At 42.1% G+C, this 15,580-nt stretch overlaps 1 protein-coding gene across 7 annotated transcripts in view; it reads right to left on the bottom strand.

Annotated features, from left to right (window-relative positions):
- Window positions 1-15,580, bottom strand: part of CLIP1 (CAP-Gly domain containing linker protein 1) — a 188,891-nt gene that overhangs the window by 20,829 nt on the left and 152,482 nt on the right. For all 7 annotated transcript variants that reach the window (XM_033954228.1, XM_033954230.1, XM_033954231.1 and 4 more), the window contains 2 exons: window positions 8,634-8,754; window positions 3,679-3,731 (listed from right to left, as the gene is read on the bottom strand). In XM_033954228.1, the coding sequence (XP_033810119.1) occupies window positions 3,679-3,731; window positions 8,634-8,754 (174 nt within the window). The remainder of the gene's footprint in view (window positions 1-3,678; window positions 3,732-8,633; window positions 8,755-15,580) is intronic.

The following is a 15,580-nucleotide window of genomic DNA, read 5'->3' as shown; positions in this document are numbered from 1 at the left end:
GATTAACAGGTCTTTTTATCAAGCCGCGCTAGCGGGGTTAGTGTGTTGGACATTTCATCACGCGCTAACCCCCGCGGCCGGCTAAAAAACTAACGCCTGCTCAATGCAGGCGTTAGCGGCTAGCGCGGCAGGCGGTTTAACACGCGGTATTACGTGCGTTAAACCCCTACCGCAGCTTGATAAAAGGACCCCTAAGACTAGTCAGCTCAGTATTTGCTGAACCTCAGGAAAATGGGAGCAAAAGTGTAATAGAACCAATTCCTGCTCATGTTTATTTTACAATTTGGATTTAAGAAATAGATCTAAATAACTAGAACACACTTAACATGTCCGTCCATATTCCCTCCTGTTATAGCTGATTATCTGATGAGGATTCTGTACTACAAACCACTTTCTCATAACTCCTTTTGTTTTTCAACCACCACTTGCCATGTCACAATATAGGGTCTGTACCCACACAAAGCACCACTGTACGGCATATACTATTGAGTTACTGACATTGCTCTGTGACATCAGCAAGGGAAAAGGGAGAATAAAGAATAGTGTTTCTCTTATGCACACAGCTGTAATATGGCACGCATGATAAGACCTCCACTTACTGCTCAGATTGCAAACCCAGAACTTAAAATATATCCTGGTGACCTCACAGCCAGTCTAGTTTTCAGAATTAAATGTAGTGATTTGTGTTCTATCTGCCCATCTGGAAGAATTCTCCACCCTCTGTGGAGTACAATCCACAATTTAAAAAAAATAAAAAAGGAAGAGCTATAAGGCAATTCTATAAGTAAGTGCCCACATTTATGAATCCTTCTGCGCATATATATCTAGAATACTAGAATTTACCATCATTAAGTATACACTTAAGCATTAGAGTACCAGCAGGACGTCTAAATGTTATTCTGTAATGGCATCTAACTTACATAGCATGTAAATGAAAGGGAAGTGGTGTATACATGGGCGGAGCTCCAAGTTACAAGCAACCCTGTGTCACTTAGGCGCCCACATTTTCGCAAAGTACAGTATTTGGCTGTGGACACATAAAATGGGCTAATACAGGGTTACACTAGTATTCTATAACAAAACTTAGGTGACCTTGTGCCATTATAGAACAGGCTCCTCCAGCGCATCTTCAGGGTGCTTAAATGGAGGTGCCCAGTTGTAGAATTGCCCTGAGTCTGCAGAAGATAGACTGGCACACATCTGTTTATGAGGGGGTGCTGAAAAGTTCTCAGCCCAACTAAGAAGGGAATGATGTGGAGCCATAAAACTTACGAGTTATTCCACATATTCACCCCTAAGTTCAACACACTTGGCACATCGTGTCTGAAGTTTTTTACTTTGATGTCTGGTCACTGAAATACTGTTTCGCTGCTGTAATCACCTCCAAATCACTCAAAAATTGTCACCTTTTCAAACTCTTTTCAAGGTTTGGAAACAGAAAATAGATGGAGCAAGGTCTGGTAAGTAGGGTGGATGGTCTCTGCATTGAAACCCCAACTGTGCCAAAACATCCCTCGTTTTGCCAGCCTTGTGAGCAGGTGCATTATCTTGCAAAAAGAACTCCTTTCCATAGCTTTCCTCTCCTTTTTTTCTTTCAAAGCCTTCTTTAATTGGCACAGCAAGTTACAGTAGAATTCTGCATTCACTGTTTGGCCCCTTGGAAGACAGTCAGTCATTGCAACACCTTCCTGATTCAAAAACACTGTGTTCATGACCTTTCCTGCTGACTTTTGGGCCTTGAATTTCCTTGGCCTTGGAAAACCTGAGTGCTGCCATTGCATGGACTATTGTTTTGTCTCAGGATCACAGTGGTTTAACCAAAGTTTCATCAACAGTAACTAGTCGTTCCAAAAATTTGGCACCAGCTCGGTGAAAATCCTGCAAAGTCAACTTGAAAGTGTTCACTCGACTTAAGTTTCTCTTCAGCATTCAAACATTTGGGCACCCAGTTGGTTGATAGTTTCTGCATAACCAGCTGCTCGTGGATCATACACCAAGCACATTCCCTGGTTATCTGTAGTGTCTCAGCAATGGTTTTAGCCGAAATTTACTGATCTGCCAAAATCAGGTCATGGACAGGGTCAACAATTTCAGGAGCTGACACCATTTGAGGCCTCCCAGACCTTGCTATATCTTCGGTCTCAAAATCTCCACACTGAAGGTTTGCACACTGCTTCTTTAAACTAAACTAAATGCTTGAGTACCTGAATAAATTCATGTAAACCATTTTGGCTGGGCTGAGAACTTTTCCGCACCCCCTCATATATTCTGAAAACAGACTGGATGCAGGCTCACTAGCAAAGGTCGGTAAAGCTCTGGTGTAGAAGGGACCTAATTCCTAACTCGCCTCAGACTCTTAGGCGGGTTATAAATCATTTCAAATAAATCAATAAATAGTTGTTCACTGCCCGAGCAACAAGAACGTCAATGTGCTCCTCGCGACCCCGTTGGCTCTCCCTCTGATGTCACTTCCTATGTGTGCCATTTGGAACGTCAGCAGGAGAGATGATGCGTTCGTGAGGCACACATTAAGAGTTGTTGCGTGTGGTAGAGAATAACTAGAGGTACGGGGGAAGGGAAGGGGGGTGGCATGCCTGGCAGAGAGGAGGAGGGGTTCCGGTGCCTCCACCAACCTGTTTTATTTGCTCCTTTTTCTGGGGGCCCTCAGATTCCTACTGTAAAGGTGTAATGGAACCTGCAAGTGGTGGTCCCCAGCTACTGCAGAAGACTATTGTATAGAAAAGATTTGGGGCCAGAAGTATAGAAGTTGGTCTCTAATTCTGTGTGTTCATTACACCCAAATACTGGTTTGTTTGGGGTTTTTTTTAGTACACTGAAAGTGAGTGTGGGACCTGACGTCTCATTCTTGCATTCTAAAACCTATTCCACAAGAGTCAAGTGCAAAAACCCCCAGTAATAAAACAGCTATGAAAATGATAAACTGGAAATTCTGCACCTTATACTTTCTGAATAAATATTCAGTCTAATTAAAAGTGCTGGTCTGTGACACCTAAAGCAGTAATTCCACCTAGGCAAACACAACATTTACTAGGCTAAAACACACATTTCATTTACTAGGCTAAAACACACATTTTGAAGGTGAATCTACCGGATGTTTTAATCACATGATTATTTTCTGCTCTAAGCTCAGAAAGCTGACTTGATAGCAGGAGGATTGTAGGCAGGCCCAATAGTGGAAGAAAGGCATTCTAATCTGACAAAGTTAAAATGCATTTCTCCCAACACCAAGAGATTTGAGAGAACTAACCTAGACTACAGTCTCCACCTTCTTTAAAGCAGACTTTTAAGCTTTAAATAAGAAGCTGTTTAGGCTATATTTTGTTTGCATTCTAACCCCAGCTGAGCTTATTAAAAGATCTGTACCAAGAGAGATACAACAGTCCTGATTCAGATTAGCAAATACAGTACTGTATGTCAAACCCTGTTAGGTAACTGTGGCTGAGTTGCCTTAAAAATTCATCCAGTTCATCACGTTCCATATTTTTTCATCTAAAAAGTAATGTCGTGATCCACCTTGCAAAAAGGCAGAATACAAATAATAAGACTATAAACTACGCTTCTTCACAAATTAAACAGTTACACCATTTCATCGAGACAAGTTTGGGGCCACTTCTATAAATGACACTTGACTTAAATTAAGAAAGAAAGAAAACTAACCTTTTTTTCATCTCTAGCAACTGGTTATTGAGTACAGATCGTTCACCTTCAAGCTAGGAAATAAATGCAATAAAATAAACATGTATTGTTTTCAAATCACACTCCAGTCATAATCTTCCTATTAAAACTATGTCTGTGCATGGAATAGGATCAAAGCTAAAAATCATGACTGTCCACTCAAACTTCAGGAACTGTGGCGTAGTGAGGGTGAGAGGCGCCCATGACGGTGGTGCCCCTCCCTGTTCCCCCCTGCCGCGTATGCGCACTCTCTTCCCTTCCTCCATCCTCTAGTGCAGGGGTGTCAAAGTCCCTCCTCGAGGGCAGCAATCCAGTCAGGTTTTCAGGATTTCTCCAATGAATATGAGATCTATTTGCATGCATTGCTTTCATTGTATGCTAATAGATCTCATGCATATTCATTGGGGAAATTCTGAAAACCTGACTGGATTGCAGCCCTCAAGGAGGGACTTTGACACCCCTGCTCTAGTGCAAGTCCGAGTAGTTTTTTTTTTTTTTTTTGCTGCTCTGTATTTGTTTGTACCTTTTATTGTGATTTTGTATGTGATTATTGTTCCCTGCTTAGATTTGTGGATAGGCGGGTTATAAATCATTTCAAATAAATCAATAAATAGTTGTTCACTGCCGCGAGCAACAAGAACGTCAATGTGCTCCTCGCGACCCCGTTGGCTCTCCCTCTGATGTCACTTCCTATGTGTGCCATTCGGAATGTCAGCAGGAGAGATGATGTGTTCGTGAGGCGCACATTAGAACTGTTGCGTGTGGTAGAGAATAACTAGAGGTACGGGGGAAGGGAAGGGGGGGGGCGCGTGCCTGGCAGAGAGGAGGAGGGGTTCCTGTGCCTCCACCATCCTGGGAAGTCTATTTTTGGAACACTAAGCAGCATGTGAATTTGCATACAGCTTGGATCCTGCCATATTTTGGAGATCTTGTCAAAAGGAAAACCCATAAAATAGTAATTGTGACCCTTACAAATCAATTGCACCTCCCTCCCTCCATACTACTTTTGCTTTCTACCATCCCCACACAGACTCTGATGTTTCCTCCCCCCTTACTACAGCTCCCTGTTCAATATTTTGGAAAACATGTAATTTTTCCGAATAACCTCCCCTTTCCTGGCAGCAGCCACTAGAACAGATTAGATTCCTGTTGATCAGGCTTCCTGCACCAGCTGTGTGTCTAACCTTTACAAAGTCATCTCTGGCTTGAATTCACAAAGATAAAAGGTTGCAGAGATATCACCAATTACATAAACTATCTGAAATTACTCCAGGCAAATACCAAACATTCAGAAAGCCAGAGAAGGGGACGTTGTTAACTTCTGTGGTCAGGACTGTTACGTTCTGCTTATGTATTTATTAGCCGACTAGATGTAGCTAATGCCTGAAATCCATCATAAAGCACAGAAGCAGCAGAAAAGCAAAAATCATCTTCGGAGAAAGTCTTTCGCAGAGTTAGAAACCTAATTTTCAGATACCACAGAATAGCAGGATTCAAAACAAGAAGTTTTAGGGGACTCAAAAAACCCATTTTCAATTATGATTTGGGTTTAAACAAACACTTAAAGCAATTTTGTGTTTTACATACGCAGTACTTTAGATTTTGCAGGTTATTCCAGGCCTACATTTGAGGAGAGAAGCTGATGTTGAGATTTCAGTGAGGAAATTCTTATCTTCATATACCCTAAGGCCCTCTTTTACTAAGGTGCGCTAAACGTTAACACACACTAATTCGATTAGCGCACCTTAGTAAAAGAGGGGGTAAGTGGTAGAAAATCAGAAAGGAAGACAACTGGGCAGACTGGATGGGGCTAGTCCTTATTTGCTGGGATTGTTATCAAAGTTTATTCGTTACTTGATAATACCATCTAGGCAGTTAAAAAAATTAGTTACTGAATCACACTGTACCCTAATGTAGATAAAAAATGTTATTTAACTGGGTTCCATATTTCAGGACTCAAGGAGCATAACAGCTTCACTCCTTGGCATGTAGTTATGATCTTCTAACATCTGACCCTATTGTTCTGATTGGAACTCTTTTTATTTTATTTCTTATATATTTTATTTATTTTTTATCGTTATTATATTTTTACTTTTAATCCTAATTTTAATTTATTCAATGAAATCTTGTTGGGATGTTTCATATCTTGTTTCTATCTCTGTCTTTACATTTCACATCTTCACTTTTCACTAATTGTTTTTCTCAAGTACTTTAGCTAGACTGTGAGCCTTCGGGACAGTTAGGGAACTTCCAAGTACCTATCTTTACTTACTTATTCTATTGTATCTTAATGTATCTTTATTGTAAACCGCTTAGAACCTCATGGTATAGCGGTATATAAGAAATTAAATTAAATTAAGAAATTAAATTAAATTAAATTTAAAGTTTTGCTACCAGGGAGTTTCAACAAGCCCAAATAGAAAATGAGAAGTGGCACATCAGGATAATACTCCAATACTAAGAAACGCCCCCCCCCCAAAAAAAAACACAACATTTTTATTTTAGATTTCTGTGTTACATTATTTAAATTCCATTAATGAGGAAAACTTCTACCATGTCAAGGTCGCTATATTTCTGAATTTGGGCTTCTCAGAACAAGAAAATCTTTCAGATAACCAAGGGCAGCCTTAAGGGGTTTGCCCGGGGGGGTGGGGGTATCTGTAAGCATTTCTACTTATTTATTTTAAAAAATTATATACCGCATACAACTATGCGGTTTCCATATCACAAACACAACACTTATATCCTCCGGTTCAAACGCTGAAGCTAAAGCTCAAGGCTTAACTATTTTATACCTAAAGTATACAGTTGAAGCACATATGCAGGGGAATTTGCCTCAGAAGCTACCGGACAGTCATTGCTCCAGAGCTAGGAAGGAGAACCCGAATTCCTCATCGGTTAACCTTCAATATTCTATCGTAGGCAACCCCACTGTGCCAACTATAACGGTAAGGTGATTAAATATTAATCTAACATCCTATATCCTTTATTGAAGGTTAACCAATGAGGAATTCGGGTTCTTCTTCCTAGCTCTGGAGCAATGACTGTCCGGTAGCTTCTGAGGAAAATTCCCCTGCATATGTGCTTGAACTGTATGCTTTAGGTATAAAATAGTTAAGCCTTGAGCTTTAGCTTCAGCGTCTGAACTGGAGGATATAAGTGTTGTGTTTGTAGATTTTTGCTCCGGTTCCTCTTTATTTTTCTTTTTGGTTTCCATATCACATACATAAAATCTTGTTTCCCTACTTCAGATTCTTTATGTCACACCCCTGGGAACTGCATTTTTTAAGTAGAGAGAACCCCCATATTTTTCTTCTTCCCAGAGCCTCACACAGACATAAGCCTGTTCCTATAATAAAACCACTGGTAGTGAAAACCCATCCTGGGAAGTCTATTTTTGGAACACTAAGCCGCATGTGAATTTGCATACAGTTTGGATCCTGCCATATTTTGGTGATCTTGTCAAAAGGGAAACCCACAAAATAGTAATTGTGACCCTTACAAATCAACTGCACCTCCCTCCCTCCCTCCATACTTTTGCTTTCTACCACCCCCACACAGACTGATGTTTCCGTAAAGAAATCAAGAATCTCATTAAAGGGGGAAAACTGAGGCACTCAGAGTCTGAATTTATCCAAAATTATCATCTTAAAAACAGTTTATATAAGGACTAGAGAGGCAAAGGTTGCTGTATAGCCAAAGTCTAGTTTTGGAATCTGTTTATTAAGCATGCAAATAGAGTTTAATTTGATCGCACGTTTCACTGATGTAATACAATCTGACTATTCAAAAAAGCTTCCTGAATTCAGATTACAGCTGCGAGAACATTAATTAAACTAGCCAATTATGTACGGCTAAAAATAGCTGAAAACTAGAAGTGTCACCATCGCATAACTCAGATTTTTAGATACGAGGATAAACCATTCAGTACATAGTTAACGTCTTTAAGAACTCAGAAAAAATTAGTTACTGAACCACCCGGAGTCCTAATGTAACTAAAAATCCACAACAAATTCTCTAATCCTGATATTCGTACTGTCGCCCTAGTGACAGCTCACAAGTATTTACAGCAAAAGACTGAGACACTATTGAAAAACTGAACCCGTTCCTTTAAAAATGCTTTGCTGCTCATTTCATTTGAATATCTGCTTGAACATGTCTGCAGTTTGTTCTTAATAATATCTCAATGCCATAATTAGTTATAGTGCCTCATTTTGTATTAAATATGACCCACACATGTGTGATTAGATCATCTATTGATTCAATCATGAATTGATAATGAATGTGACTGTTGGGCAGACCAGATGTTAAGTCTTTATCTGCTATCATTTACTATGTTACATGCTTTCACATTTACGGTGCAAGTGACCTTAAGTCTTGCACATATAGTACAATACACAAATGTAAACATGAATGTGTCTCAAGGCTTCTCCTTTGATAATATGCTGCTTATGGTTCTTTCATCTCTGTAACCCTTCTGTTTATAAAACTGACAGAGGGAGGTGACGCCTTATGGACTAACCAATTAAGGCACAGTAGCAAAATATCCTACACTAGTCGTCACATAACAGAGAAAATGCTGGAGCAGTACCAAAAATATATCAGATGTGACCTAATTAAGAAACTGGAACAGATAACACGGTGCTGTGCAATTTATCCTTGCCAATATTTACTAGTACTTTTAACGTTTTGATAGCTCTCTATATACGACAGCTTTAATGACATTTTCCAACTGCGTTTCATCTGGCTTGCCTGAGCACACCACACCTGTAAGCTCTTTAGCGGAAAATAAAGTCTGTAGCAAATCAGCAGCTGGAATGTTAATCTACGCTTTTCAATTTATGTTTCAGGAAAGCAGTACATTTTAAGCTGCAAAAACAGATGGACTGCAACCCCGTGGTTCAAGATCTTGCAAAAACTACTGTCTAGTTACCTACCTTTTGAATACTCGTCACTTCTTCTCTGCTCCTACCTAGCTCCTCGGCAAGTTTAGCGCTCTCTTCTTGCAAAGCTGTCAGCTGCTGGGATTTCCGAGTGGCTGCTAGTTTCAGCTCTTCCCTGCAAGGATGTGAATGCACAGTTACCATAGAAACATGATGGGCAAGAAAAACTGTGGGAGAGAATCAGCTTCACTACTCTGGAAGCTAGATCTACATCACCTGCTCCCTACTATCAATAACTCGGAGAACTATTAAATATATACATTAACCTTTTCCTATCGTAATAAATTTTACGTTACGCTGGTTCGAATCGTAATTATTTTAGCAAAGTTTTGTATTATTCACCGTTATCATTTACGGCTATTGTAAACACAATGGCCCAATAGATGGGACAAATGATAGGTAGAAGGTGTACTGTATGTCCCATGCCATGGGACATACGATAGCAACATTTTTTTGGAATGTCCCGTCATACGATAGGAAAAGGTTAATGTGCATTAATTCATAAATGAGTACCATTTACAATCACTTCAAAATGATTACATTTTCTTTGCCAGACTCATTGTGAGAATGAAAAAAAGAATCTTCATTTGAGACCATCATCATTCATTACTTAGAACTATATCTCATTCAGAAGTTTTTTTTAATTTTTAACATTTAAGAATAAACCGATTACCATTTATCATAATTAGGTACACATACAAAAATCTATGAAAAAGATTAGTTCTGACTGAACATAATATTTTCTCAGTTTTATCTCTCTCACAAAACATTCGTGGCTTCACTCACAAAATTAACCAACAATCAACTTGCTCATTCAAGAGCCTATTTCAAATGGGTCTTTACAAAATCAAAAAGAAAGCTTATCTATACTGTGCACTAGAGAATGACACGGTGGCGGTTTACCCGCGGCCACCGCATTTAGCCGCGGGTGACCCGCCGAAACGGGGAACGAAAACTAGCAGTCGCTGTGGCGACGGGGACAAGGCCATTTACCGCCCCGTGGGGCGGTGAATGGTCTTGTCCCCTCAGTGAGGCATGAAGGATCGCGCGGTCCCCGCAGCCCACACCCGCCTGCCCAATCGATCCTAGTGTTTAGCCAGCTCTCTCCCTTCTCCTCACCTTAGTTTGTAGGTTTTCTTTTTCGGCGACCCGCACACTATCAGAGAGCCGCGCACCCGCTGCTGCTCAGTTTCGATCTTCTGCTCTGACGCAACCGGAAACAGGAAGTTGCAGCAGAGCAGAAGATTGAACACTGAGCAGCCGCGCGTGCGCGGCTCTTTGGGAAAGCGTTCAAGTCGCCGAAAAAGAAAGCCTGCAAACTAAGGTGAGGAGAAGGGAGAGAGCTGGCTAAACACTAGGATCGATTGGGCAGGCGGGTGGGGGCTGCGAGGACCATGCAATCGCCCGTGTTCCCGGCTCAAACTGGAAGGAGGGAGTGAAAGGGAAAAGGATTCTGGGCCAAGGGGATGAAGACGGAAAGAAAAACCCACAGCAGGAAAGAAAGGGAAGGACAGGCAGGTGAGCCAGATGCTAGAAGCAAGGGGGGAGGGGGAAGAAAGAGGGAAAAAAGCTAGATGGGGTTGAAAAGAAGAGACACACTGGTATGGAAGAGGAAGATAGGGGAAATCTGGACACAGGAAGGTAACAGAAAGAGGGGAAATTATGTGCATGGGGCATAGGGACAGAGACATAAAGGGGACATGCCATGAGGATGGTATATGGACACGGGGGGGGGGCAATGACAGATACATAGGGGAGATATTAGAAATGGAGAAAATAGGAGCACAGAAGTGAGATGGTTTGTGGGGAAGGGACAGGGACCGAGCTCGCAGGCTCCAGTGGCTTGCACAAATTACATTGTAACGTGCCATGAAAATAAGAGGGAGGAAGGTAGATAGATAGGCCACGCGAGAGGAGCTGAAGGGTAGTAGAAAGGAACAGATGGTAAAGGAGGGAGGGAAGGGTGGTGGTGGAAAGGAATAGGACAGACATTGAAGGAGGGTGGAGAGGAACAGACCCCGAAGGGAAATGTGGAAGACAAAGTGGGAAGAAGACAGATGCCAGAATATGGGGGAGCGGAGGGAAGAAGATGGGTGCTAGACCAATTGGGGGGGGGGGTAAAGGGAGAGGCACAGTAACAGCAAATGGAAGACGCAGAGAGAAGACACACAGTGGATGGAAGGAATTGAATGAGAAGATGTGGAAAGCAGAAACCAGACAACAAAGGTAGAAAAAAAAATTATATTTATTTATTTATTTTTTGCTTTAGGATAAAATAGTATATTAGTTGTGTTGATAAAAATTTATAAACAAAGCCCTGCCAGCTGAACATCTCTTTCTCTAGTTCAGCAGCAGGAACTTTGATTTATAAGAAAGGAATAAGCTAAATATTACAGTACTAAGGCTTCTATGGATGCAGCGGGAACGGTGACGGGGCAGTGAAAGGGATGGCGGTGACGGTGACGGGGCGGTGAAGGGAACGGCGGTGACGGGGCGGTGCAGAGGATGGTGGGCCGGGGACGGGGCGGTGACGGGGACAGTTTTTTTCCCCGTGTCATTCTCTACTGTGCACTTCCTTAGCAAAGGATCAGACAAGCTCTTTCATAATTTTATATATCCTTTCCTCAACTTATTTTCCCAGGAATGAGGAATTTTATACACAAATACAATTTGGATTCAGCTCCCACCTTTTCATTGTTATCGTAAGAAAAATTACTTTCAGGTACAGTTGACACCACAAGGACCTACAATTTAAGATTTACTACAACTCACTACTGGGTGCTAAAGACACATAGATATGTCTTATTTACCACACGTTCCATTTTCTGCAGTGGGGCCTATTTTACTAATAAGCCATGCACAGTTTAGTAAATCTAGACTAAGTTTGAACTGAGGCACTGGAGACTTGCCCAAGGTCACAAGTTGCTATTATTGGGATTTGAATCCTAGCTTCCCTGTTTCTCAATCCACTACTCTGACCACTATGCATACATGTACCTCATCCTGTCTTAAGAACGTAAGAATTGCCGCTGCTGGGTCAGACCAGTGGCCCATCGTGCCCAGCAGTCTGCTCACACGGCGGCCCTTAGGTCAAAGACCAGTGCCCTAACTGAGACTAGCCTTACCTGCGTACATTCTGGTTCAGCAGGAACTTGTCTAACTTTATCTTGAATCCCTGGAGGGTGTTTTCCCCTATAACAGCCTCCAGAAGAGCGTTCCAGTTTTCTACCACTCTCTGGGACAAATTGTGCAATAGCCTCCAAAATTTATATTACATGGCCTTCCAATTTCACCTTAAATTGGTCGAACTGGCTCACACTTAAAGCAACCTGTTGAAAGCAAAATTAGAGTTGCCCAATAACACTCCTCCCCCACCAACAAAAAATTATAACCAAGCATGTCTTATGTGACATGTGGGAGACTGAATGAGGGATACATACTTTTTTGAAGCTGCATTTAAGTCCTTACCCAACCAACTTGTAAAGCACCCATATTTTTTGTCATTCTCTCTATAGTACCCTATCCTAGCCACCTCATCATTCCCCTTATAAGTCCCTACCTGAGCAGTGTGTATAGATTCACTCTTTTTGTCCTGTGTGTCTGTCATAATTAGATTGTAAGCTCTTTTGAGAAGGGACTGTGTCTTGTGTGTTTAATGTAGCACTATAGAAATAATAAATAACACAAGATTATAGCCCTATACTTTTTGAGAAAGCCTTTCTAGAACCATATCATTTTAATTTGCTAATGCAAGCATCTATAGGGAAGATACCACACTACCTTATATGGAGAGTCCTGTGTGCCTTAATGGGGTGGGGATCTGGAAGTCCTTTGTTCAGTTGCTTGGGGGGTGTAATGTAAGGGTTTAGGAACTTTTGCTGACACAGGGAAACATTGACTTCTTGCCAGGGCTAGAGAATAAACCTTTCATTCATTGGGAAACAGAGGACTTTTCTTTATTGGAACAATTCTTGGATGCAAATGGTTCTTTGATCTTCTATGTGGACTTTAGAACACAGTTCTTCAACCGCCGGTCCGCGGATCGGTGCCGGTCCGCAGAAAATTTCTGCCAGTCCGCGCAGGGCCGGTGAGATCAAGTCGGCAGTTAAATTTCCTGCCGACTGCAGTTCCTCCTGACTGCGGTTCCTGCTGATTAATGTTCCTCCCAGCCTCAGGCGATCAAGATAGGCTGCCAATGTCAGGGCTTTCCCTCTCTGAGTCTCGCCTGTTTGGAAACAGGAAGTTGAAACAAAATAGGCGGGACTCAGAGAGTGAAGGTCCCAACGTCGGCAGCGTGTCTTGATCCTGCCGAGTTGCTGAAGAGGGCCGCGGGGAAGTTGCGATTATACCGGAGAGAGCTGCAGATTCAGGTGCAGGTGGAGGGAGATGGTCAGCGTGTGCAAACAAGATCCTGGGGAGCCTTCACAGTGGCTGTCTCCCCTCCCACCAGCTCTCCAATTTGCCAGGGCAGTGATTTACCGGCAACTTCCTGCAGGCAAGTACCGAGAGCTGCTGGAAGGGGAGGAAGCCACTGTAGGAGGCTGGGAAGGTCTGGAAAAGGGAGAGCTGTTACTGGACTTGAAGGGAGTTAGAAGGAGAGATGCTGCTGGGAGGGGAGGAGGGAAAGGGATGGGAAGAAAGTTAATGTTGGATAGAGGGAGGAGGGAAGGGAGAAGAAGGAGAGATGCTGCTGGAAGGGGAGGAGGGAAAGGTATGGGAAGAGAGTTAATGTTGGATAGAGGGAGGAGGGAAGTGAGAAGAAGGAGAGATGCTGCTGGGAGGGGAGGAGGGAAAGGGATGGGAAGAGAGTTACTGTTGGATAGAGGGAGGAGGGAAGGGAGAAAGAAAAAAGGAAGGAAACAGCTGGCAGGGAGATTACAGGAGGGGAAGGGGGTCAGGGTGGAATGGAATGGAGAGATCAGATGAGGGAAAGGGGAGAGAGAGGAATGAGAAAATAGAGAGACATTGATGCTGGAAAGGGGGTCAGCAGAGAAATGAGAGAGGGATAAAGATGCTAGATCTGGTGTAGGAGAGATAAAAATGAAGAAGGCAGTGAAGCTGGAATGAATGATGTAAAAATGAGAGAGGAGGATGGACAAGGAAGAGGGGCATAGAAAGAAGTCATATACATATGGAAGGGGGAGAGGGCAGACATTGGATGGAACGGGCAGATGCTGGAAGGAAAAGAGTGAAAAGAAGATGAAAGCAGAAACCAGAGACAACAAAAGGTAGAAAAAAATAATTTTATTTCTATTTTATCATTAGAATATATCAGATTTGAATTATATATCCTGCTAGAGACATAACTGGGGACTGCAGTATTCTGTTAGCATGATATTTCTATGTAGCATTCTATAATAACTTGGCTTGTTCAGTTTTCTTGATAGTAGAGGGGATATATGTGAAGGGGAGGGGAGACAGGGGTTTTGCTGGTCCGTGCTCTGTATATTTGTATTTATAAAATCACAATTGTTCAGAATATTGTTTCTTTTTATACTTTAATAAAATACGTTCAATATAAAATCATAATTGCGGCTTGTGCAGATGGGACCAGATGGTTTGCGGGGACCGAGCTCGTGGAGATGGGGTGTAAACGGGGTTTTTAAATTTTAGTCCTAGTAGTTTGCCGGTCCACAAAATAATTATTTTATTTCTGCCGGTCCACGGGTGCAAAAAGGTTGAAGAACACTGCTTTAGAAGGAGGGGGGGGTCACTTTAAACTGGAAAAATGCAAATTGGTCTCCCCTCCTTAAACATTATTTGTTGTCTTTAAATTGGGATAGCTTACAGTTTCATTTGGTGGAGATGGTGAGGAGAAGTATCTTATCTGTATTCTTCTCCAGATTCTCTCTCTTCTACTTTGCTGCAAAGTAAGCCTGGAACAAACTGCCTGACTTGATACGTCAGGCTCCATCTCTAGCAGTATTCAAATCCAGACTCAAAGCCCACTTCTTTGAAGAGGCTTTCAATTCCAAACTCCAATCCACCTGCTAAGCACCAATATCAGTCTTATCATTTCCTCTGTAATTCCCCCACCTGAACACAGTGTTTTGATGCACCTTCTTGTCCAGTTTGTAAGCTCTTTGGAGCAGGGACTGTCACGTCTGTGTTTTGATGTACAGTGCTGTGTATGTCTAGTAGCACTATAGAAATGAGTAGTAGTAGAAGCTCAAGCTCTCCGAATGCTCTGTGATATCACAATGCATCTGGGTCATACCCAGAATTCTTGATGACATCATAATGCAGCTGTATACGATTCCTCCACCTGATCACTGTGGATAGATGCACCACCTTGTCCAGTTTGTCTGTCTTGACTAGATTATAAGCTCTTTTGAGCAGGGACTGCCTCTTCTATGTTTTGATGTACAACGCTGCACGTGTCTAGTAGTGCTATAGAAATGATTAGTAGTAGCCAGATTAATAGCTAAAGAACAGAGTCCTCGGAGAGTAGTCCAGCTTAAACGTCAACAGGGGGTGTTTACTAGGACAGATTGTGATATTGCAGCTGCCTTTAGAGAGTTTGAGAGCCAGCTTTATGCTCCCAATGCTGGTAGCCTTGATGGTGCAGGTGCCATGTATTTGTCAAATGTGGACATACCTAGTCTAGATGCCAAACAAGGACAGATGCGCTTAATGCTCCTATATCAGAGAATGAAGTCTACTATAATATCAAGACTAATGAACTGGGGAAGTCCCCAGGGACTGACTGTTTAGTACTGGAGTTTTATATTTAAACAGTTTTTATTGATGACAAAAAACCACACAAAACAATACAACACAGCAGTGTCATCAAGTTTTACAATATTCAGAGCTAACAACCAATACCAAATACAACCCCCCATCCCACCCAAGAACAACCTCCCCCTTTTTGCATTCCTTCCCCCCCTCCCAACCATACACAACAGAACAAGGATCCTCCCAGAATACCCATAAAACCTTAT

Source organism: Geotrypetes seraphini, chromosome 8 (assembly GCF_902459505.1).
Source record: "Geotrypetes seraphini chromosome 8, aGeoSer1.1, whole genome shotgun sequence".
In the NCBI taxonomy this organism is placed as follows: Eukaryota; Metazoa; Chordata; class Amphibia; order Gymnophiona; family Dermophiidae; genus Geotrypetes; species Geotrypetes seraphini.
This window is presented reverse-complemented; position numbering and strand designations above follow the sequence as displayed.